Genomic DNA, 24,645 nt, shown 5'->3' on the forward strand with positions numbered 1-24,645 from the left:
TTCTGAAGCACAATGATTTTTACAAAGCTCATTGTTCTGAAAAGGGCTCTGTATGCCGATTGGCCAAATTCCTCATGTGTGTGGTGGAAATGTAACGTGCCTTACCATACTGTGTTGCCATATCCCAAAACCAATAAAAGCCATTATAAAGGAGACATTTGTTGCATCCAGTATAGACATAATTACTGATTATGATGACTTATGTTGTCTTTTTACGCGTTGTCTATCATACTGCGTAAACATACAACAATGTCTGCATTTGGGATCAGAGAAACGTCAAACAACAGATTCTACTCTACACTGCTCAAAACTCGTGTTCGAATCATCAGTGGCAAATTCTTTAAATATGAAAATGTACTTACAGACTGTGAGTCTAGGCTGTCCTTGCAAAGTCGGAATTGCGCCACTTTATAGAAAACAGATGGCATTGTAGGCTACTCTCCCAGGAAACAATCCTCCAAAAATTTTGCTGCACACACTCAAATATTTGGGTTGAACTGAACAGTGTTGTATGCAGTCTTTATTTGCGTAAACATTTGGGCGGTTTTATGCAAATCATCTCACATAGTGACATAGACATGTGGGTGCATGTTTAAACGAGGCGTTTTAGGAGGGTGTGGACAACTCTTAACGTTTTTAAAGAATATCTCTTTGGGTTTGGGACCTTAGTCTTTGCCACTCTAGGGATCTTATCTATGCTCGAACAGCTTGTAACACTCCAAAGAGAAAGGGAAACTTGAAATCACATCATATTACCCCTTTAAGAGCATCAAAAACAAGTGCAGTCATAGAGATGACAAGCAAGTCACAGTAGCCTTTATTACATAAGCTGGAACAATTCGATTGTGGGGAAGAGAATGTGAACGGGGATTCTGAAGATAATTACATAAACATGGATGGATTCTTAGCATGCCTGGCTTAACAGCATATTTTTATTGGTTAAATGGAAGGAGACAGCTTTCAAATCATTTGGTTCTCAATGTTTCATGTGCTGCAGAGATGCAGGAAATAATTTCAGGCTTTGTGTATGGTCAACATTTTTTCTCACAAGTTTGTGGCGACTTGATTTTGGATTGGGCAGAATAATTAAAAAGCCTTATATATAAATTATGCCATAATACTCAACAGAAACTTGTTGGTAGTGAATAGTTTTGCACCAAAGTACTGCATGTATAAAGTGGATACTTCTATACATTTTAATTCTACATACATTTTTATTATCCATTGTGTACACTGTAGAAAATGTTACATTTAAAATTGCATTGTATAAATCTTGTCAGCAATTTCCTTTATGAAATGTTTGAATAACAGGGAGAAAGGGTCATTGACAGAATTCCCCATGCAAAACATAACATCTGTTTATATCAGCATAATTATTTAACATAATCAAATCAATATTAAAGTGATCATGTAGCTTAACACCTGTATTCCTATCAATTTTAATGGGTCATTTAGTTTTATGTTTTACAGTTAGGAAATGTACAATATACATTCACCATACTATGATGCTTGTAACATTGTCATTGTATTTTAGCCATAGGGTGAGCTGTTGTTTTCATAGTGGCTGTGGGCAAGCAGGAAAAAGTCAAGATGTGGTGAGTGAATAAAATGCAAATGACCACCGGACTACTTCAGGGGATGTGATGGAAAACATTTAAAGCATAACTCGCATATGACCATGGACCACACTGAAGCCTGACTTGCCATTCCATGCAGCCATATGCCACTACATATATATATATATATATATATATATATATATATCCAAATGTAGTGGCATATGGCTGCATGGGATGGGAAGTCAGGCTTCAGTGTGGTCCATGGGTGGGCTTGGCACCGTTTGTGTTTCCACTGTAGTTTATTATCGCTTTAGAGTGGGCAGGATTATTCACGTCATTATATTTGCACCGTCTCTACTGCCATGACTCCTAAAAAAAATCATTTTCATTCTGCGTCACTACTTCAAGCTCTCACTGGACCCACTCCTCTGCTATCAACGAGAGTAACATCTGTACTTCCACAACAGACAACAAAACTTTTTAGTTGCATTCTATCTTTCGCTAGCTGTGCTGATTTAAATTTAGCGGTTCTTTTTGTGTTTGTGTTGCAAGTTCAGTGACGCAGGTAATGATGATTCTTTTTGGCCAATCCGTGATGAGCAGAGTTTACACTTCACATTTCGGTAAGGGTACGGTTCACTTGGAACTTCGACCGAAGTGGTACTAAAAAAAAGTACCAGGTACCAGGTACTGTACCCAGTGGAAAACCCCACAGAGCATCATGCAAAGGCTTCTTACACCGTGCCAATGGTGTACACGACTGTATCATCAGAAAGAAACTGGGCAAAATTAGCATCTATGACAGAATAGCAAGGCAGACACCAGTGTTGAGAAGAATAACATATCTTTTTTACAAATCGTCCCCTTGGAATTATAAGGTTCTATCTGACATTTTTGTCAAAATTGAGTTATTCCCACATTGTTATTCTGTTAACTTATTTACATTTATGTGATTTTTTTTATGTTGTATACATTATGGGATTCTTATTTAAAAAACAATAAGGTTCTATCTACACAGTTGAATGGAATGCAACAACTTTGAAGCTCAATATCTCCAAACTAGTCGGAATGCAGATAGAACCTTATAATTCCAAGGGGACGAAATTAATCACAAGTGGAATTTGCCTGAAACATGACATATTTTTTTAGGGAACTTTACAGAATTAATACAGAATTCATATATTTTTGCTTAACATATTGTATAAACCATTTCTCAATGTGTGTCCCTCTCCCTGGATCTGTCCTCACATCCCTGTCCTCGTTTCCTGTCAATGTGTGGGTGAACAGTACTTGTGAAGATGATGAAAAACACCAACACAGTGAAAGCCACTCAAGACTTTCCACTTTGTCTCTTGTTCAAACAATTGCACTTTCACATTTTTTAGTATGTGGCCACGCAGTTATTGTTGTGGGTCCTTTCTGAGCCTGTTCTCTGAAAAACCACATCAGTCATATCAGACCACATGAGCTCTGTGGTTTTGGTTGTGTTTTTTTTTTTCCGTTGATGCCAATTTTCCATTAACCTCTCAAAAATGCAACAGCATTTGCAGAGGACACAATTAGAACTATCGAGTAGCTGGGACCTTTCTCTATTTACTTATCTTTCTCAACATTTTTAGTAGTAAGTCCTCACTAGAGGTTCTACAAGGTTAGTCAGTCAATTAGAGTAGTGTATGTAGCACTAGTACAGGGAATCCCTCAGAGTTCCATCTTAGGCCATTTGAGGTTTTCTCAAGAGGCTCAGTTTTAAATTGTAACGCATGTGTCAGGAGAGCAGAGGAGTATAACTCCCTGTTGGAAGTCCACAGATCAGAGAAGTTGTTCCCTTATGATGTTGGAGAACTTTAAACAGCTACTCTAATTCACCAAACAGAGAAGAGGGGGTAGTCTTCACATAACCCCAGTACCCTTGTTAATCCCTAATTCATTCCTCTGCTTCACAACTTTCTTTTCCTCTTCACGAGGTCACTAGGCTTAGATGGAAGTGTGTGTTCCTCACCTAGGGAAACATGGAAATACAATCAGAGCAAGACACTTCAACCCTGGGCCACAAGCGGGGGGTTTCGGCTGGACTTGTACTTATGGCAAAAAATTCAGCCCATGGGTCGTTCGTAGAAACAAGAGGAAGGGTTGTCTGTGACATGGTGGGGAGAGCAGCATGGCAGAATGACAAAACTGTCGTCTGATGAGAAGACACACTCTGGTCATAGTTTCCCCTTTTTTCTTTTTCTATAAGAGTGGCTGCTGGCCCTTAAAACACTGGATAAATTGTCATTATGTCCTTTGCCATGGGAACAGCTTGAATAAATAAAGAATTATAATTCTACTAGAAATAGTGAATCATTACTACAGCACATGCCCTGAACATCTGGACGCTCTGTGAAGTGGTGCTGTATTATAAATGCATATATATACACCATATAGGTAAATTAGGTCAGTCAGTTATCAGCTGTTATTGAGCATACATAGCATACATATATTTATAATGTTTAGGTATAGCCTATGTAAAAAAGAGATTCACTAATATTTTGTCTTACCTAAACCAGGTATGATCAGACTATTATAGTTATTACTATTACTACTACTACTACTACTACGACTACTACTATTATTATTCTTATATCATTTCCAAGTATTGTTAAGAAAACTTGCATCTAAATAGCAGTACTTTAACAGTAGCAGTATTGGTGGTGGTTAAGGAAGCGCAATTCACAATTCAGCACTGTATAAATGCATTATTCGTTCATTCATTCATACTTTGTGCCATCAACGGGTCTGACATAGCAGTAGCTGCTTCTCACTACACTTAGGCAACGAATCAGTAGAACAAGACAGTATAATCTAAATATTTGTCAATCTGGATTAAGCACCAATTGTTATTGAGTTTGTCTGCCACGGATGCACTGCAAGAGATACAAAGAATGAAAGTTTCTGAAGTCAATTTATGCAGAGACAAATGGTTATGATAAATAAAATATACAACAGTGACAAGAATAAGTAAGCGAACCCTTTGCAAATATCTGAATGTCTGTATTGATTACTCATAAAATGTGGCCTGGTATTAATTTACTTCCAATTATAGACAAACACAATCTGATGCAACTAATAACCCACTTTTCATATTAAGTCATCTTGATGAACATATTAAGTAATCATTCACAGTCCATTAATTCCCACAAATCTGTTTCTGTTCATCAGAATTGTTAGGTCTTGATAACACAGTCCTCTTTAGGTCAGGATTCACATATTTTCTTATTTTTGTGTATTTTCTCTCATTGTATTAGTTTTCATGTGATGTCACACCCTAAAAAAAACAGGCTTTCCTCCACCGACCGCTAGATTTTTATGAGGTTTGCATTAAGAGGGTGCTATGGTAAACACACATCTGATTGATTGTGATGCCTTGCTCACTGGCATGCTTGGTCATGCACACGCACATAAGGATCTACTACATATTTTTCTTTTTAAGAAATAAATTAAGAAATATCCTAAGAAAAATTCCACGAAGTTTTTAAGAATGTTCTTAAGTGCAATTCTTGAAAAATTCTTAATAAGTTCTCAAATATATTCTTAACATCTTAATTTTTTTCTAAAGAAGAAATCATTCAGTTATCTGAATGAATCCATGACACACTGCTAAACTCACACTTGACCTATTGTCTTTGTGCTCTTCCTGTAGATTACCCTAATAATATACCTCTAATAATAAGCACGCACCATATACTGTGTATTTCGTTGCAACTTTGACTGACGCTCAGCTTCACATTTTTAATGTGGCCTGTTTTTGAAGTTACTTTTAAAATATCCTGCCTCAAGCTGCAGCGATATGTTTCAATCATTTTGTCCCGTGTTTTTGAACTCTCATCTAAGTGAACGCTTTCAGTATTTGAGTCCACGCTTCTACAGCAAATGCATCCTGCGTATTCATATACGCTGAGTACTGCCAAAGATTATGTAGCTATTTGTAAACTAAAATTAACGGCGTCCATTTAAAGCTCCCTATCTGACTCGTTTTAGAGTTGCTAATGAGATTTGAAGTCAGCGAAAAAAAGCAGCGTCACACACAGGCTAATTATGACCGATCATGTTTACAATAATAGTTATCACTGTCCCTTCAGAAAATCTGTGCACATCCCTAGTAGCTGTTGTTTTAATGCTTAAATATAACAATTAATTTGAAATAACCCAATAATTTAATTAAATAATTATTATTGTTTGGGATTTAAAACAAATCTGAGGCTGTCCTAAAATTTATTAAGTTATTTACGATGATTTTTAAGAAGATTCTTTTCACGAATCTTAGGTTTTGTCTTAAGAAGACTCTTAAGAAAAAAAGATAAGAATATTCTTAAGATGAATTTTTGGGAATACTAAATATTCGTAACTTTTTTCTAAAGTTAAAAAAATAAGAAGAAAACGGCAGTTAAGATGAAAATTCTTCTAAAGAATGTTTCGTGAATACAGCCCTTGGTCTCCGCTGTCTTTCAGGGCTGTAGAGGTCCTCTCTAGGTGCTGATCCGCCATCTGGTCTGGATACGTACTGGATCCGGGTGACTGCAGTGACTCTCTGATCTGGGTACAGACTAGATCTGGTGGCTACGATTACCTTGTAAGAAGAGAGAAACAGACAAATATTAGCGTAGATGCCATTCTTCTAACGATGTAGCAAGTCTTATGGGAAGTGTTATGGGAAGTGTTCCCGATTCTGATTTTCCTAATTAATGCAGCCTAAAAATCGGATTTGGATATTAGAAGCATATTAGTGTGTTATTTGTAAGCCAGGTTAAATTGATGGGTCTACAGTAGATTTGGACTGCTAGGGGCTAGACTTGAACTTTGGGTGCTAAATAGGAAAAGGATCTGCCGCCTGCAGTTGATTTTGATATTCTAGGTATTATCAAGTTGCCAGAGTTTTGAGAACGCAGCGGACGTGGAGGATTATAATGTAACAAGAGCTCATTCAGATACTGAGGTGCTAAACCATTCAGGGCCTTATGAGTAATAAGCAAGATTTTAAAATCTGTATGATGTTTGAGAATGATGAGCCAGTGCAGTGTTGACAGACCTGGGATATTATGGTCATACTTCCTGGTTCTAGTAAGAACTCTTGCTGCTGCATTTTGGACTAGCTGGAGTTTGTTTACTAAGCGTGCAGAACAACCACCCCATAAAGCATTACTATAATATAACCTTGAGGTTGCATGGATTAACATTTCTGCATTTGACACTGATAGCATAGGTCATATTTTAGATATATTTTTGAGATGGAAAAATGCAGTTTTACAAATGCAAGAAATGATCTTTCTAAGGAAAGATTGCGATCAAATAGCACACCTAGGTTCCTAACTGATGACGAAGAATTAACAGAGCAGCCATCAAGTCTTGGCAGTGTTCTAGGTTATTACATGCAGAGTTTTTAGGTCCTATAATTAACACTTCTGTTGTTTCAGAATTTAGCTGTAAGAAATTACTCATCATCCAGTTTTTTATATTGACTATGCTATTGAGCAAAAAAAAATAAAATTTTCAGAAATAATAACAGCAGGCCTAATAATGTTATAATGTACCAACATTATGAACACAATAGGATTACTTAGTTCCTCTCACTTTACAACAAATCTTCTCAGTGTGGATGGAAAGCCAAAACGGAAACAGGGAGAAAAAGATGTATTTTCAAGCGAAAACCTATTATAGTGTGGACAAGGCCTAAAATCAGGGCGCCAACTATGGAGACGGCACCAGAGGTGAGGGGGCACAGTGACCGAGGTGGCCGGGCCGGGCCCCCTCAGGCGCCCACATGGCACCAACGCTGCCTGAGATGCTCAGACTCTAGACCGGCCCATGTCCAACAGATTATCAGAATTACTGTCCGTCTTTTACCCCTTCTCCCAAATCAGCTTATACTACTGTTTCATCTATTAAAATAGTTACGTTTTGTATGCAATGGCAAAGTTAATAATAGATCATTTAGAAAAACTTTGGATATTTTTTGTTCGTTTTATATATATATATATATATATATATATATATATATATATATCATTGTCATTTTGTGTTTGTCTTTGGACAGTTGAAAATGATAGAGAGCTGTCACCACAGAGAAGACACCATAAAGAGTACAAATTCAACCTGTCCCAGATTCCAGAGGGAGAGGCCATCACAGCAGCAGAATTCAGGATCTACAAGGAGTGTGTGACCAGGGCCTTCCGCAATGAGACATTCTTTCTTAGTGTGTTCCAAGTGGTTGGGGAACATCCAGACAGGTAAATAGGAAGTTAAATGTAATATATAGTGTATAAGTATAAATCAGGCTTAAAATCCTGTAGGGTGAACTAGGCATTACTAGCCCTCAGGCCATTCAAGATGTAGGTGATTCTTTTTAGCTGAAACCATTTATCTTGACGATTAATAATGCAAGTCAACGGCTGCCTGTTTTTGAGAGTACACACACACACACACACACACACACACACACACACACACACACACATATATATATATATATATATATATATATATATAAAAGTGTTCATATCTCTTCCCCCAATTACAACAGCACTATAAACTGTAGTGTACTGTATGTTGACAGACTTTAGTTTATTTAAAGACAGACATATTTTATTCAGTAAACCACTGTTTATTCAAAATTAAAAACTGTTTCGTTTTTCCTCCTACATCCGAAAACATACTGAACTGAGTGTACCATTACACCCCTGATAAATATGAACACATTTAAGTACAATAAAACTGCTATTGTGAAAATATTTATTTGCTGGTGCTTATTCATTATTTTGAGTAATTGACTTGTTTGAGTAATTGTCTTAAATTGAGCCAAGGCTTCCATCACTAAACACAGCAGAGGTTGTCTACCATGTACTTTATGTAGACCATGGCAATGACCACAACGCACAACTGAAATAGATTTAGTTGTGTTTAAAAAAGAACCCACCAACACATGTCAAACATTGACTTTGTGGGAGGTGGGAGGGATATCTCCCTGAGAAAGCCAGATGGCGTGACCGGTGAAATGTCCAAAACTTACCAATAAGTTGTGACTGTGAGGCTAGCCATAATTTTATTATTATTATTATTTAACTAAAAAAGGCACTAAATAAGAATTTTGTAACAAAACTAAGGCCAGAGCCAAAACTGGCTAAATGAACTACATGTTTCTCTCACAAATAGTTTCTAATGTTTATCACAAAGTGTTCATTTGCTATACACTGTTTTTGCACAAACCTGCATTGGGAATCTTTTATTTTTTGCCATATCTTAATATTATGTATTGCCACGCATTGTATCTCTGTAGAACAAGCTTTACCTTGATGCAAATTATAGCGTTCTTTGTGGTATTTCCCTACATGCCACTTTCTGCCTATAAATCTCAAATGCTGTGTGGCTTGCAAAATGTATTTGCTTACAAACAGATTAATTTGCAAACTTGTCAAGTTCTAACAGCATAATTACTGTGTTTATAGTTTGTGATCTTTAAAAAACACATTGGTTAGGGAAAAGCGGTATAGCTTAGCTAAGCAGATGCACAATATGGCTGAGAGAAGCTTCTGAAGTGTGTAAGCCTTTAATCCATGAAGCAAAAAATAATATGGTTATGGAGGTGGTGCAGAGGGGCTGTACTGTATATCTGGCTGAATTTAGCCCATGCGGCAAGACGATTTGAGCTAAAACAGAACCATAGTGAACATAAAGTCAACAAGTTTCAAATGACCTTAAATGTAAAGAAACAATATCATGTGAGAACATTTTTCAAGTGATCTTACTTTGTTTCTCTGGACCATCTTTAATATGTTAAATGTATTTTATTTCTTCACCACCACAAATAGTCTCCACCTTCCATTGTTTGGGTATGTCTGAAATTGATTACTAGCATACTGTTGTATTTTACAATTATTATATTATATTACATTGTTTAATGTAATAAAATATAGATTTTTTTTTTTTTAAAGATGAAGGATACAGCATGCCAAAAAAAAAAAACATTACATGGCAAGTCCAATGTAGCAAGTGAGTCTAGTTTAAGATACTTTATGAGTATATTTTTTTTAATCACCTAATATTGGTAAACTGGTAATTTTAACCATGTACAATTCATATATTGCAAAACAAAACGAAAATTTGGTAGCACTTTATTTTACAGTCCTGTTCCTCATGTACATACTATGTACTTATTATAGTAATTACAATAACTATGTAATAACTAGGTACTAACCCTGAACCTACCCCTAAACTTAACCCTACCCCATGTAGTTACCTTGTATTACCAGAACTTTCTTAGATAAATACACTGTGAGTACACTATAGGTACATGTTAGTACACGTACTGTAAAATAAAGTGCAACCGAAAATTTGTTTTTGTAAATTTTTATATAATGACACTTATATTCAAAAAAGCTTTGAATACTTCATTATATTGGGAAAAAATGTTTGGAAGAAATCTGAGATGCATTTTTAAACACTGTCAGTTATATTTATTTTGAAATCACAGCATAGATCAGGTTTTGTTTTCATGACAATCCATCAATACTTTGGGGAAAAAATCCAGTTTACCACGACTGTGGAGTTATTACTTGTTCTGTTTATATATATTGTAATCTCTGGTTGTTTTCATGTGCATATGGCCTCTGTGGAAAACCCTCCCAAGCCATATGTGAAGATGGTCATGTATGGCTGTAATGACATCGTGAAGCTATTGAAATATAGGTCTATTTTAACAGCTGCCATGGAAAGAGGCAATAATGTGATTCATGTAATCAAAAAAAAAAAGAAAGAAAAAAAATGCGACACTTCTGACTTTATTATTCCAGTCAATTTAGTGTGTCTGTAAGAGGCTTTACAGTTGGGATTTTAGAGTTGGCAGCTCCCTTGTGGTCTCATTCGGACCCTGTCCCAGGTGAAGGTGTGTAAATGATGGCACTAAACAATATGAGCCAGCATAAGTATGATGCATTCATGTCGAATGTGACGTGTGAACCAGGAAAGGAAAGAACCTCATATGGAGTTCCTTAGAGAGCAGCTCTAATTAATGAGCAATAACAAGGAGCTGCAGTGATATTCCTAAAACACCTGTGTGCTTTGAAGTGACTTGGCCAATGCTTATTGCCATGCATAGTATGTAAATACTGTAATTGGACAGGCCTCTCTGTAAGGCTACTGTGATCAAACTTTTGTCTCTGTTCTCAAATCAGTGACTTGAAGCTCCTCTAAATATGACAATCTAGTAGAAAAAGAAAAGATAGAAAAAAAAGAGTACATGTCTTAAAATGATCTTGGAAAATATGTATGAGGTGATGCATGCTGCAATGGGGAACAACTTAATATTTAAATCAATAATTAGGTCATAGCAAACACACACACACACATACATATGTGTGTATATATATATATATATACAGGTCCTTCTCAAAAAATTTGCATATTGTGTTAATTAAAAGTTAATTAAAAGTTAATTATTTTCCATAATGTAATGATAAAAATTAAACTTTCATATATTTTAGATTCATTGCACACCAACTGAAATATTTTTTACTGATGATTTTTTTTGCATACAGCTCATGAAAACCCAAAATTCCTATCTCAAAAAATTAGCATATTTCATCCGACCAATAAAAGAAAAGTGTTTTTAATACAAAGAAAGTCAACCTTCACAAATAATTATGTTCAGTTATGCACTCAATACTTGGTCGGGAATCCTTTTGCAGAAATGACTGCTTCAATGCGGCGTGGCATGGAGGCAATCAGCCTGTGGCACTGCTGAGGTGTTATGGAGGCCCAGGATGCTTCGATAGCGGCCTTAAGCTCATCCAGAGTGTTGGGTCTTGTGTCTCTCAACTTTCTCTTCACAATATCCCACAGATTCTCTATGGGGTTCAGGTCAGGAGAGTTGGCAGGCCAATTGAGCACAGTAATACCATGGTCAGTAAACCATTTACCAGTGGTTTTGGAACTGTGAGCAGGTGCCAGGTCGTGCTGAAGAACAAAATCTTCATCTCCATAAAGCTTTTCAGCAGATGGAAGCATGAAGTGTTCCAAAATCTCCTGATAACTAGCTGCATTGACCCTGCCCTTGATAAAACACAGTGGACCAACACCAGCAGCTGACATGGCACCCCAGACCATCACTGACTGTGGGTACTTGACACTGGACTTCAGGCATTTTGGCATTTCCTTCTCCCGAGTCTTCCTCCTGACTCTGGTACCTTGATTTCCGAATGACATGCAAAATTTGCTTTCATCCGAATAAAGTACTTTGGACCACTGAGCAACAGTCCAGTGCTGCTTCTCTGTAGTCCATTTCCTGCACAAGCCTGTGCACGGTGGCTCTGGATGTTTCTACTCCAGACTCAGTCCACTGCTTCCACAATCTTCCTCAGGGTCCGGTCACCTCTTCTCATTGTGCAGCGTTTTTTGCCACACTTTTTCCTTCCCACAGACTTCCCACTGAGGTGCCTTGATACAGCACTCTGGGAACAGCCTATTTGTTCAGAAATTTCTTTCTGTGTCTTACCCTCTCGCTTTAGGGTGTCAATGATGGCCTTCTGGACAGCAGTCAGGTGGGCAGTCTTACCCATGATTGCGGTTTTGAGTAATGAACCAGGCTGGGAGTTTTTAAAAGCCTCAGGAATCTTTTGCAGGTGTTTAGAGTTAATTAGTTGATTCAGATGATTAGGTTAATAGCTTGTTTAGAGAACCTTTTCATGATATGCTAATTTTTTGAGATAGGAATTGTGGGTTTTCATGAGCTGTATGCCAAAATCATCAGTATTAAAACAATAAAAGACCTGAAATATTTCAGTTGGTGTGCAATGAATCTAAAATATATGAAAGTTTAATTTTTATCATTACATTATGGAAAATAATTAACTTTATCACAATATGCTAATTTTTTGAGAAGGACCTGTATATATTGTATATATATATATATATATATATATATATATATATATATATATATATATATATATATATATATATATATATATATTCATACTGCATTTCCTGTTATTTACTTTGTTCTCACCATATAGATAGTCTTTATGCTGACATGGGGTTAAGAATAAATAAATAAATGTACTTTATTATTAAAAAAAAAAAATAATAAAAAACAAACAAACACACAAAAAAAAAAAAATCAAAAGGGTGTCATAGATCTGTGTAAATGGTGATTATAACAGTAAACGATTTTTGCAGGGATGCCGACCTGTTTCTGCTGGAATCTCGCAGGTTGTGGGCTGCTGAAGAAGGTTGGTTGGCGTTTGACATTACAGCATTAAGTAATCTCTGGGTGACGAGTCCACTTCATAACCTGGGTCTACAGATCAGTGTGGAGACCAGCAGTGGTAAGAGAATTTTAAGATAAACATATATTTGTGTAGCTCAGGTGATTGACCCGAAACTGAATGCCTATGAGCTGCCATGAGCAAAGATAGTTGACTTCAAATAGCATATTTCCAAGGAATCCTGCATCAACCAAGCAGATGCCAATGAGATTAATGGGAATGATTCTTTTCTCAAGGTATATCATATGGTATAGACCTCCTTGGCTAGTTCATCCTATTCATTCTCATTTCCTTTGGTGACTCAGAGTTCATTTCTGTTCATTTTGATTTAGTTTAATGGACAAGGATATCACATTTATAGCACTTTCTTCTTTTTAAAGGGTGGAGCATCAATCCCAAGGAAGCAGGGTTAGTAGGCCGTTATGGTGCTCTAGAGAGGCAGCCTTTCATGGTGGCCTTTTTTAAAGTGAGTGAAGTCCGTGTCCGAACTGGCCGGTCAGTGGGCAAACGACGTCAGACGAACCGCAATCGCTCCAACAGTCCACAGGAGATATCAAATCGATCAGCTCAAACAGGTTAGCCATTGATATTTCCCATATTGTGAACTAAGCCCCTTTCTTTATTCTAAACGAGACAAGTTTAAAATGGCAGAAATCAGACATACTTTTAATTCTTCAAGAGATGATGGGGATGTTTTTGTATTTTAGGGGATGTTTTATTGAGTCCAAATCTTTATATACCCCTGCATAATGAGAATCTGAACTCACTAAAACTCTTTCAGATCCAACGTAAATTTATTTAAGCAGCACATATATATAGGCCTGACATCCTCTGTCTTGATTTGATTTGACTCTACAGTCAAGACGTATTTTTGTAGGTTGACCCGTAAGGTAGCATCACCCTGGTTCCATGACAAAAGCCCCAAATAATTTTTCCATTGGCTTTTGGAACATTGTAGAAAATAAACTCTGTGACCAACAAAAGTGTATGATTCTTACACATTTGTCTCTCATGAGATGAATTTTCGCCAGCTAAACATATAGGCTATTACTGAACTAAACCACAGTTGCAGGACTTCAGTGCCACCACCTTATGAACCCTCTTTCATTCTTTATTTCAAATATATTTTCCTTGAAAGTTTCAGTAAGAGTAGCCTGCAAGAGCTTTATTATGAACACAATTAGGTTGTAAAAGTGGACTAGTGAGTAGATAAGGGTTGTGACGATGTTTTTTGAATCCAACCTCCTCTGTAGTCCCATTTAGGCGCATATTTGCAACAAACTTTTTCATAACAAGTAAACTCTTTTTAAAACTTATTAATGAATTATTTAATGTCGTAAACATGAAAATTGTGTTTGAAGCTTCTGTTAACCATAGATCTTATTTCAGGCATTTAACCAAAAACCATTAAAAAAAACATTGAGTTCAGGATGATGGAACTGAAGTGTTAAAATGCTAATTAGTTTCTGGGTTTTGGTCTACAAAAATATATCATCTCTGCAGCACTTTATGTAGATAAATTGAAAAAGCCATGCGTGAACATGGCACCCTTCACTTTTAGGCACAAAGTGTACCGTACCTGAATACAAACACTATGCATTACAGTTTCCTCTTTCAATTCAGATACTATCAAGTTTATAGCTGATTAATAACACATTTATTAAATGGCACAGACATTTGAAAGTCAAAGTGATGTGACATACAGCCAAGTATGGTGACCCATACTCGGAATTCGTGCTCTGCATTTAACCCATCAGGGGATCAGTTGGGGGTTCAGTGCCTTGCTCAAGGGCACCTCAGTCGTGGTATTGAGGGTGGAGAGAGCACTGTACATTTACTCCCTCCACCTACAATTCCTGCTGGCCTGAGACTCGAACTCACAATCTGTGGATTACAAATCCTACTCTCTAACCATTAGGCCCCGACTTCTCTCAAAAAACTCAGTTGGCCCCTTGAGTGCTAAGGTTTAGAGTAACCACACGTTATATGTTCAGTAATAATGTTCTTACCCTTTGTGAGAAAGAAGGCAATCTAAAATTCAGGGTCGCCTTGATTTTGCCAAGTAAGACATGTTCCTGGATCAACATAACTGTCCAAAAATATAGACTTAACCCAATCCCTACCCCTAAACCTAAACCAACCCATAATTCATTTCTAAAATCAGTGTGAAATAATAGCTGATTAACAAGGGTCTAGAAGAACCTGACCCTGATCATAAGCCTAAAACGAAAACATTAATCATAAAGAGTAGGGGTATAACCCGGGTGCCCTGGCCAAATTCCCTCCACTTGTCAGTTGTCACCTTTAGCTAGTGTGTGGTGATCGCACTGGCGCTGTTGTACTATGGCTGTAGCATCATCAAGTGGATGCTGCACACTGGTGGTGGTTGAGGAGAGACCTCCCACATGATTGTAAAGCACTTTGGGTGTACATAAATACACAATAAAGCGCTATATAAATCCATAATTAATTAATATATCTTTAAAAGCAAACTAAATGTAAAGTATTACTTACGTAATAAGTACTCTTTTTAAAATATGGACTTTACAAGGCAATTCAAGGGCTTTTCACTGTCAAAATAGTTAACACTGGGCCATTCTAAACATAATCCTGAGTTATCTTGATTTTATCTTAGCATTTTACATAAATCCTAGGTTAATGTTCCTTTTGGCATATCTGCAGTGTCAACAACCATGATTGGATAAATATACAGTGCACAACAAGTATAAATAACAGCTCGTTGCGCACTTTTGTATCAGTGAGGAAAAAAAAAAGACTATTATTTCTCAATGTTTGTCCTGAATGTACTTTTTGGACCATAACTGTAAACATAAAGTATCCCATATGCAGTTGAGTTTAATTGCCACAAGATTTATTTTAGAATATATAATTGAACTTAATAATTAAGAATATTGTGTTATTAATTAAATAATCCTTTTAGTTATGAAATAAATAAATAAATAAGTGGAAGAACTTAATCCAGTTTCTGCTCTTCATTATTATTATTCATGCTCATTCACAAGCATAATATTAGTTTAATCTGAGTTGGAACCTATTGATATGCTTTAAGATCCAGACTGTATATTTTCATTCCCTACTGTATTTCAGGAACACATATAATTCAAACATTATTTGTGTTTGTGAAAGACAAGTGTGCATCAAGTGTATATTATTAACTGTAATACAAAAAACTGACATAAACACATACCATGTATGTAATGAAACCTCCTGAGAATAATGTACATCAGTGCCATATGTGAATAAGATTCACCCACTTATACAATAGGGCTTAAATTTAAAGTCCCTAGACCTGGCACACTACGTGTCCCATCTAAATCTGCTTAATTTGTTCTGAAGGATTGGACTTTATGTAACCCAAAACATCAACCCCTCTCCTTGGGATGTCTGGAGTGTAAATATTTATATTTGGAGCAAGAAGTTGTGAGGCCATTGTGACAGCCATCCTCTTGTGTCAGTGCTGAGAGTGCATATGGTTCCAATATGAAAACACTCTTATCAAAGCTTTCAAACAGACAGCCTGTGATCGCTGCATCTTGATCCATATTGAGAGACATAAGTTAATTAGTTTATAGGCTCTCTAATTGTTTAAGAATTCTCTAATTGTTTATTAATTGATTTTTTTTTATTGATTTCCATTTTAGAGTCAAGATAAATGTGAATAACAAATAATATTTAATGTTAGATTGTTTAATATTTAATTATTAATTATTTATTGTTTAAAAACATTAGTTTGCATTTAAACAATGTAATGACAATTTATGACAACTATAATTATATAATAACAATTAATATATATTTAAAATTATTTATTATATTATTTTATATTTAAAATGTAATAACTATTACATAAAATATATTATTATAACATATTTGTGAAAAAAAAAGTTAACCCAGAGTGTGTTGCTGTCATAATGCATGTTGTGCATTGATGAAGTCATGTGATTATGTAATAACTGTAACAGCCCTGTTGACTTTGCAGCTGAAACATTCCTGAATGTTCCTGTCAGTTGGAAGCTGAGCAGAATTTATTTTGTTGAGAGATATAAAGCTGGAAAAAAAAATGCTTACAAATATTAGATGGGAAACTTAAACTAAATTAAATAAATAAATAAAATGTAACTATAACTGAAAAAAAAAATCAATTAAAGCTACGTATTTTAAAATGACAAAAGTACATGACAAAATTACTAAAACAAAAATTGAAATGAAAAATAAAAGCAAATTCTAAATCTTAATAAAGTCTATAATAGTTTTAGAAAAATTCTAAAATATCGATGATAGGTAGAAATGTATTAATTAAAAACATACCCTTATCTATAGTCTTATCAAGTATGTTGTGTGTCCAGGCATTTAAGGTTCTTAATTTGTTTCTTTTCTTTCTTTTGAATCTGGGATGAAATATGACCCTCTCATGTTCTTGAAAGGTTTTGGGGAGATTCACCCTTTGAAAAATTATTTTCTTCTCTATGAGCTTCCAATTCAGGCAAAGCACATTATATGTGATTAGAGATTTGACACTGTTTCTTAAGCTTTGGCGATCTGTGAAAACAACACATTAAGCATTAATACTCAGCTAGAGATCGGGGGAACTCACCGGCCTTTGGTCTGAGGGAAGTTAACAAGTGTCTAGCTCAGCTCAGTATGTGCCGCCCCAATGAAAGACCTGTAATTACCTTCGAGCTGTTATTAGGTGTTGGGCTAAACTGCCTGATCACGTTAACAGTATCACTTAAAGAATTATAATAACACAGCACTGTCCAGCTGCAGTTTTTCATCTTCCCCTCTGTCAACCCTCCTATTGTTTACCATTGGTGTAATTAGACATCAGCAAGCCTTGGGGATGGAGGTTTAATAACGGCAGTAATGAAAGACAGGAAGAGAGATAAACTTCACATGGACGCAGACAGCACTCACATTCTCTTTCAAGTTATCATGGGAGTGGTGAGACAGCTTCCCTGCCTCAGCTCTTTCCAGGATGGATGTCATTCCTTTCGGAACACCGTGTCCATTACTCCAGCATGCCGTCACCACCAGGAATGTAATTGTGTAATTGCTCCAAGGAGAAGCTTTTTGTGGGAGAGGGTTTGTGAGATCTCTTTGCAGTTACCATGTTTTGGTCTTTTGGTCAAGAAACCACATGTGTATCTTGGCATGTGATTTTGGCAGTTTTTGGCTGTAACTGTATTTATTATGAAAATCTGGTCAGTTTTTACCTCCATTATTACACCTCTTGTCTCATTACATGTTGCCCCAAAAACAAATATGGCGTATATATATATATATATATATGTCACACACCTGGACTCATTTTGTGTGTTTTTTGCCCCTGTGACCCAGTTTCTGTCTCTATGTGGTTTGATTAGTTCCCAGGTGTGTCTAGTCATTTCCGCATGTCTTCCATGTCCCTGGTAATTAAGTCATGCCATCCACCTGTGTTTTCCCAATTATCCCTTGTACAAAAGCCTTGTCCTTTCAGTTCTGTTTTGTCGGGTCTACTCGTCTACTTGTTACTTGTCAACTCGTCTACTCGTCTACTTGTCCACTTGCCACCTGTTATTTGCTACTTACCTTGCCTATGTTTGATTTAATAAATCCTTGTTTCGTTTATCCCTCGGCTCCGTGTTCCTTCCAGCAGCGTAAGCCCATGACAGAAGACCCGACCTAAAAAGTAAAAAAAACTGCGTGTTTTCCCTCCGTTTTGTTTTCCGTTTTTTCACAGTCTTTTTCTTTCCGTAGTGTGTCATGGATCCCCTCTATCGCCCCGAATACCTCCTCCTCCTGCTGGAGCAGGAGGGACTGTCTCTCGAGGACCATACCAGACGGTTTCTCTTGATAGCTAATGCCACCAGCTACCCGGACCACGCGCTCTGCACCTTTTATCACGCCAGCCTGAACTCCAGGTGCAGAGCGTTGTCGCCCGAAGATGGTCCTCGGGAGGATTTCGCCGCATTCATAGAGTGGAATCTGGTGAGAAATGGGTCACCTCTCACGGTCGGCCCAATGGAGGATCTCGCCAGGTCCACTCTGGACCCAGAGCCCAGCCTACAATCTCCCCACGGTACGAGGCATAAGCCCGAGCCCACCGATGACGGAGAGCCAGAGAGCAACCCGTCAGACCAGGTGCGAGAGCCGGCGACACTGCCCACCACGAGGGAGCAAAATGTGGAGCGCCAAATGGGTCAAAATGAGGGGGTTTCCAATTCACCTATGCCAGATCCTCTGTTAAGCCCAGGAAGGGCTCCTGATCTTCCGTTAAGCCCAGGACAGGCTCCTGATCCTCCTGTAAGCCCAGGACGGGCTCCTGATCCTCCTGTAAGCCCAGGACGGGCTCCTGATCCTCTGTTAAGCCCAGGAAGGGCTCCTGATCTTCCGTTAAGCCCAGGACGGGCTCCTGATCCTCCTGTAAGCCCAGGACGGGCTCCTGATCCTCTGTTAAGCCCAGGAAGGGCTCCTGTTCCCCCGTTAAGCCCAGGACGGGCTCCTGTTCCCCCGTTAAGCCCAGGACGGGCTCCTGATCCTCTGTTAAGCCCAGGAAGGGCTCCTGATCTTCCGTTAAGCCCAGGACGGGCTCCTGATCCTCCTGTAAGCCCAGGACGGGCTCCTGATCCCCCGTTAAGCCCAGGACGGGCTCCTGATCCCCCGTTAAGCCCAGGACGGGCTCCTGATCCCCCGTTAAGCCCAGGAAGGGCTCCAGCCCCAGAGCTTACTCCAATGCCTGCTCCTCCAAAATTCCCACCCTCCCACCCACTCCTGCCTCCTCCTCCGCTGTCGTCTGGCTGCCCCTCTGCTCGCCCTCAGCCTACCATCATTGTGGTGCGAGCTCAGCGGGACCGCCATCCTCCAGCGACGCCTTGGTCGGCGTCTCCCTCACCTCCGCCTCCAGCCTCTGAGGCCTGGACTCCGCCTCGGCCCGTTGACCCGTCGGCTCCACCATGGCTCCTAGCTCCTTCCTCTCCGCCGTGGCCCAGCAGTCCGCAGGCTCTGCCTGGCTCCCTCGTCCCTCCGGCTCCGCCTTGGTCTGGCGTCGTCCATCCTATGCCTCGGGACTCCACTCCTCCGGCTTCGCCTCATCCCTCCGTCCCTCCGGCTCCGTCAGGCTCCTTCATCCCCTCGGCTACACCTCAGTCCTCGGTCACTCTGGCCTCACCGCGGCCTTCCGGATCCACATCGCCGCGTCAGTCACCAGAGCCATCAGTTCCGCCTAGGACCTCCGGCTCCTCCCCGTCACCCTGGCTCTTCGGCTCTCCGTCTCCGCCTCGGGCTCCTCCTCCACTTGCTCCGTTGGCATGGGTCAAGTCCCTGGAGTCGGTGACCATTCCTCCTCCATGGCTCCTTCCACCGTCGGCCCCACCTTGGGCCATTATGGCTGTGGCCTGGGTCCTGCTGGGTACCTCCTGCTTCAGATCCTTCCTGTCTCCTCCTTGGCTCCTCCCTCCGTCATCTCCTCCCTGGCTCCTTCCTCTGTAGTCCCTGTCTGCTGGCCCCCTCCTGGGAGGCTGTCCTCCACCGGAACCTCCTCCCAAGTTTCCACCCACGCCTCCCTTTGTTGTTTCTACGGTGCGAGGACGCACCTACCGGGAGGGGGGAGTACTGTCACACACCTGGACTCATTTTGTGTGTTTTGTGCCCCTGTGACCCAGTTTCTGTCTCTATGTGGTTTGATTAGTTCCCAGGTGTGTCTAGTCATTTCCGCATGTGTTCCATGTCCCTGGTAATTAAGTCATGCCATCCACCTGTGTTTTCCCAATTATCCCTTGTACAAAAGCCTTGTCCTTTTCAGTTCTGTTTTGTCGGGTCTACTTGTTACTTGTCAACTCGTCTACTTGTCCACTTGTTACCTGTTACTTGCCACTTGCCACCTGTTATTTGCTACTTACCTTGCCTATGTTTGATTTAATAAATCCTTGTTTCGTTTATCCCTCGGCTCCGTGTTCCTTCCAGCAGCGTAAGCCGTGACAATATATACATTGTGCATATGTTATGCTACAGTATGTCCTCTGTTTATATAAATTGACATTTGCATTATACATCCAGGGGTTACTTCTGTGTTTGTATAAAATTCTCAAAATCCTCAGTGATGACTGCAGTCCAGACAAAATATACACTATGATATTCTAATGTTATGTAGTAAGTATTGATCGCCCAAAAAATGTTTTTTTATGCAAAATATAATATCTTATTTTTGCTTTACATTTTTGGAAAGAAATATAACCAAGACATGTTCTTAAGGTTCCGAAAGATTGACCTATTTAAGAAGTTGGACAACAAACTATAAAAAGCACAATATTCTTGTATGAAATAGCAAAATGCTGTTTAAAATAGATGGAGTATAGCATGTCACACCACAGGATGTCAGCTTCCCATGTGCATGTGTGTGAAACTAGTGTGTCAAAATCTGCCATTTTTGGGTTGTAGTTTGGCCTCATTCTTAGACCTGTGGTTAGGTATAGAACATTCTTGACAGTTTAATTACAAGCAGATCGGTTTGGTTCTTAGTGTACTTATTTACCAGATCATTTTATTCAATGCACCCTATAAGTAAATATATAGTACAGTGACAAAAGAGGAATAGTTCTCCTTTGAGGGTTCAATGAGTGTTGTGAAGGTCAGAGGGGCTGTAATGCAAACAATTGTGTATCAAGTGATCATGGAAGTGTGTTATTATGAGGGACTCAGCTGCTTAGGTGGAGCATCGAAGATCATTTCACTAACAAGTGGGTGTGAATGTTCTGGAAAGATGCCCTGTTGCGATGGTACCACTGGTCTGGATCATTTTAATTTATTGTGCTAGCTGGAAGGCTAACAAATAAAGTATTGCAGTCTTGAAATGGCAATAGTTTGAACAAGGAGGAAGTTCTGAAATTGAAAAATGCAAATATGTCTGGCTAGGCAGTCATTGCAATGTAGTGGGTGAAGTTAAGCTCATCATTAAACTCTACAAAGTTCCTGACTGACTTGGATGTTGTTAGTGTTATTCAGCCCAGCTGGACTGTGATGATTTGGGGAATTGTCAGGCTTGCTGAGTTGCATATATTGTGTATATTGATAAGAAAAAGGGGGCCAAGCATTGAGCCCTGAGGAACCCCTGTCATTAGCTAGTGTTTTTAGACACCTCCCTAGAATGGTTTCCATCTAATGTCCTACAGTGTGTTATTTATTCTGAAAGGTGGATGTATCAATTGATTTTCTTAGCTGTATTTTATGACAGTTTTTTTTTTTTGCCATGTTGAATCATCACATCCTTATATTTTTTCTTACAAGAACAGTAAATCAAATTAACTTACATCATAATGTCATTACAGTAATGAATTACAGTATGGTTTCATTAGGGAGGCTTCAGAGGCTTGTTTAAAAAGAAAACAAACAGTGTAACAGCAAGTATGCTCCTGTAAATGGCAAAAGTGTGGTGTATATGGGATTGGGAGTACGTTTGATCGAATGCTATAGAGGACCCACTTCTTCTGACTACCCATATTACATAGCATGTCTTGCCACTGTTTTGGTCACCAAGATCTATGGATGGCCAAAGTGCTGCTCATTCGGACAGGTTCTCAAAAAAAAAAAAAAAAAAAAAAAAAAACAGGAAGGGATTACAGGTGGCCTGAGCTGATAGCTTTCTCTCCTCTCTCTCACTCCACTGTACTTAGCAAAAAAAAAAAAAAAAAAAGGCCTATGAGAACATCAGTGGAAAGAATGTGTCAGAGTTCGAATTCAGAGCAGGAGACAGTGCCAGAGATGACCTTCCCCTTCAAAAAACTCAAACCTACCTGCAGCTAACAGGACACAGGGTGGGGCTGCACAGATAATTGAGAGAAAAAAAACAAAAAACAAAAAAACCTGTAAATGTTGTTGACAGCTACTTGCATTGGGCATATTATGTTGTACAGCAAATGTGTTGTGATGCAGAAAGGATTAGCAGGCTCACTTCAAACTTGCATTACAACAGCTTTTTAATTATACAATTGTAAGGCAACCTACTGATAATAATAAATAAAAAATGCTACAAATACTTTTCAACCGATTGGCAAGAAATGCCTTGAATATTTACACTCATGATCCAAATCTGTCTGTCTTTCTTACATGCAGGAATGGGCACAAATACTGTTCATCAAAAAGTATTTTGTTACAAATTATAACTATTTGCTCATTAAATGTATTTAATTAAAAATCCAAAATAGTGGTGCAAAGATTTTATTTAATTAAAATACATGTAATTTGAAAATACAAACAATATGTACAAGCAATCATCTGAAGTGCAAGAGACAGTGCCCTTACATTTAGTAATACTGTGGTCAGATAGAGATGTAAGAAAAAGAGAAGTGCTTTCCCCTCCTGTAACAACTTATAAACAACATAATTTAACCTTAACACTAGACAATATATCCAATATATTGATCCATATTTCTTCTAATTTTTTTGTTTACTTAAGACACAACCGACTGTGTTTACTTGAATACCATCAAGCATGTCTACGCTTTTTTTCCCCGTTTCTTTATCGCTCCTTTATCTTTTCTTTATCATCATTTAAAAAAAATAAGCAGTTCTGTGAAACTGTATTGTCATAGCACCTAGTCCTTCTCAAGAGGATGGCTCAAACTATTTAATTGTCAACAGTAAAGATTAACTCCTAAAAATGCTGATATGTAGGCTCTATGTAGAATTCTGAAACCCTTATTATTAGCGACATTGGAGGCCATTAATTGAGCTGTGGTCAACAACTAACTGCTTGTGCTCTTGCACACGCTCCATAGTAATGCGAGCAAGTGACAGCCAAAGTGATTCACCAACATCATGTCGACAGATGTGGTTCATTAAAATTACAGTTATGATAGTTTCCCTTGAATTTTCCCAGTTAAACTGCCCTGAATTCTTCTCATAAAAAATTGTATACAGACTCTCATTTTTTAAGTTTTGTTACATGCTGTTAACACATTGGCTATAAAAAACGATTAATACTTGAAAATTATTTCATAAAAGCCCCTTTAAATATTGAATTTTGTCCATAGAAACAAGTAGCTAACTTTTGCTCGCTAGCTAACGTCACTTGACGAGAGCACAGCTTTTCCTTCTGTCCTGTAATAACATTCAGTGAGTAATATCTGATGTGAAGATGAGTATATATTTTAGTAAATACTTAGCCAGTTTGCATTGAGCACCAAAACAGCATCTTTTGTTGTTGTTTTCTTTTCTTTCTTTTTTTTCAGTTGGAAGATGATGGAGTAATTAAAGGGATGGTTCACCCAAAATGTAAATTCTGCCATTAATTACTCACCTTTGTGTCATTTCACACCCGTAAAACCTTCATTCCTTTTCCAAACTCAAAAGAAGATATTTTTATATGAAATCCAAGAGCTTTATGTCCCTCCATAGGCAGCAACACAGCTTTCACATTCATAGCCCAGAACGGTAGGAAATACATTGTCAAAGTAATCCATGTGACTCCAGTGGTTTAACCTCAATTATATTAAGCGACGCAAGTGCTTTGTTTGCCTAAAAAACATAATTTACAGCTTTATTTATTAAAATATTTATCTGCATTATGCGTTCACGAGAGCATCACATGCATTTGTGTTGTGATACTTGTCAACACAATGCACATGAGTGAGTGTTCACTAGAGTAACACAATGAATGTGTTTGGATAATATGTTTGTAAATAAAGTGATGATTTATATATTTATTTATTTTGCACAAATAATGCACTCACATTGCTTCATAAAATTGGATTGCTTGATGTACTTAATGACATGGAGTACTTTTAATGATGCCTTTC

At 38.2% G+C, this 24,645-nt stretch overlaps 1 protein-coding gene across 2 annotated transcripts in view; it reads left to right on the plus strand.

Annotated features, from left to right (window-relative positions):
• The window catches only part of LOC132124083 (bone morphogenetic protein 7-like), a 59,084-nt gene that overhangs the window by 32,324 nt on the left and 2,115 nt on the right, over positions 1-24,645 (plus strand). The window contains exons 2-4 of one of the 2 annotated variants that reach the window (XM_059534864.1): positions 7,630-7,822; positions 12,765-12,913; positions 13,234-13,428. In XM_059534864.1, coding sequence (XP_059390847.1) covers positions 7,630-7,822; positions 12,765-12,913; positions 13,234-13,428 — 537 coding nt within the window. The remainder of the gene's footprint in view (positions 1-7,629; positions 7,823-12,764; positions 12,914-13,233; positions 13,429-24,645) is intronic. The other variant, XM_059534865.1, reaches the window with a different exon arrangement.

This window comes from Carassius carassius, chromosome 42, assembly GCF_963082965.1.
Source record: "Carassius carassius chromosome 42, fCarCar2.1, whole genome shotgun sequence".
NCBI lineage: Eukaryota > Metazoa > Chordata > Actinopteri > Cypriniformes > Cyprinidae > Carassius > Carassius carassius.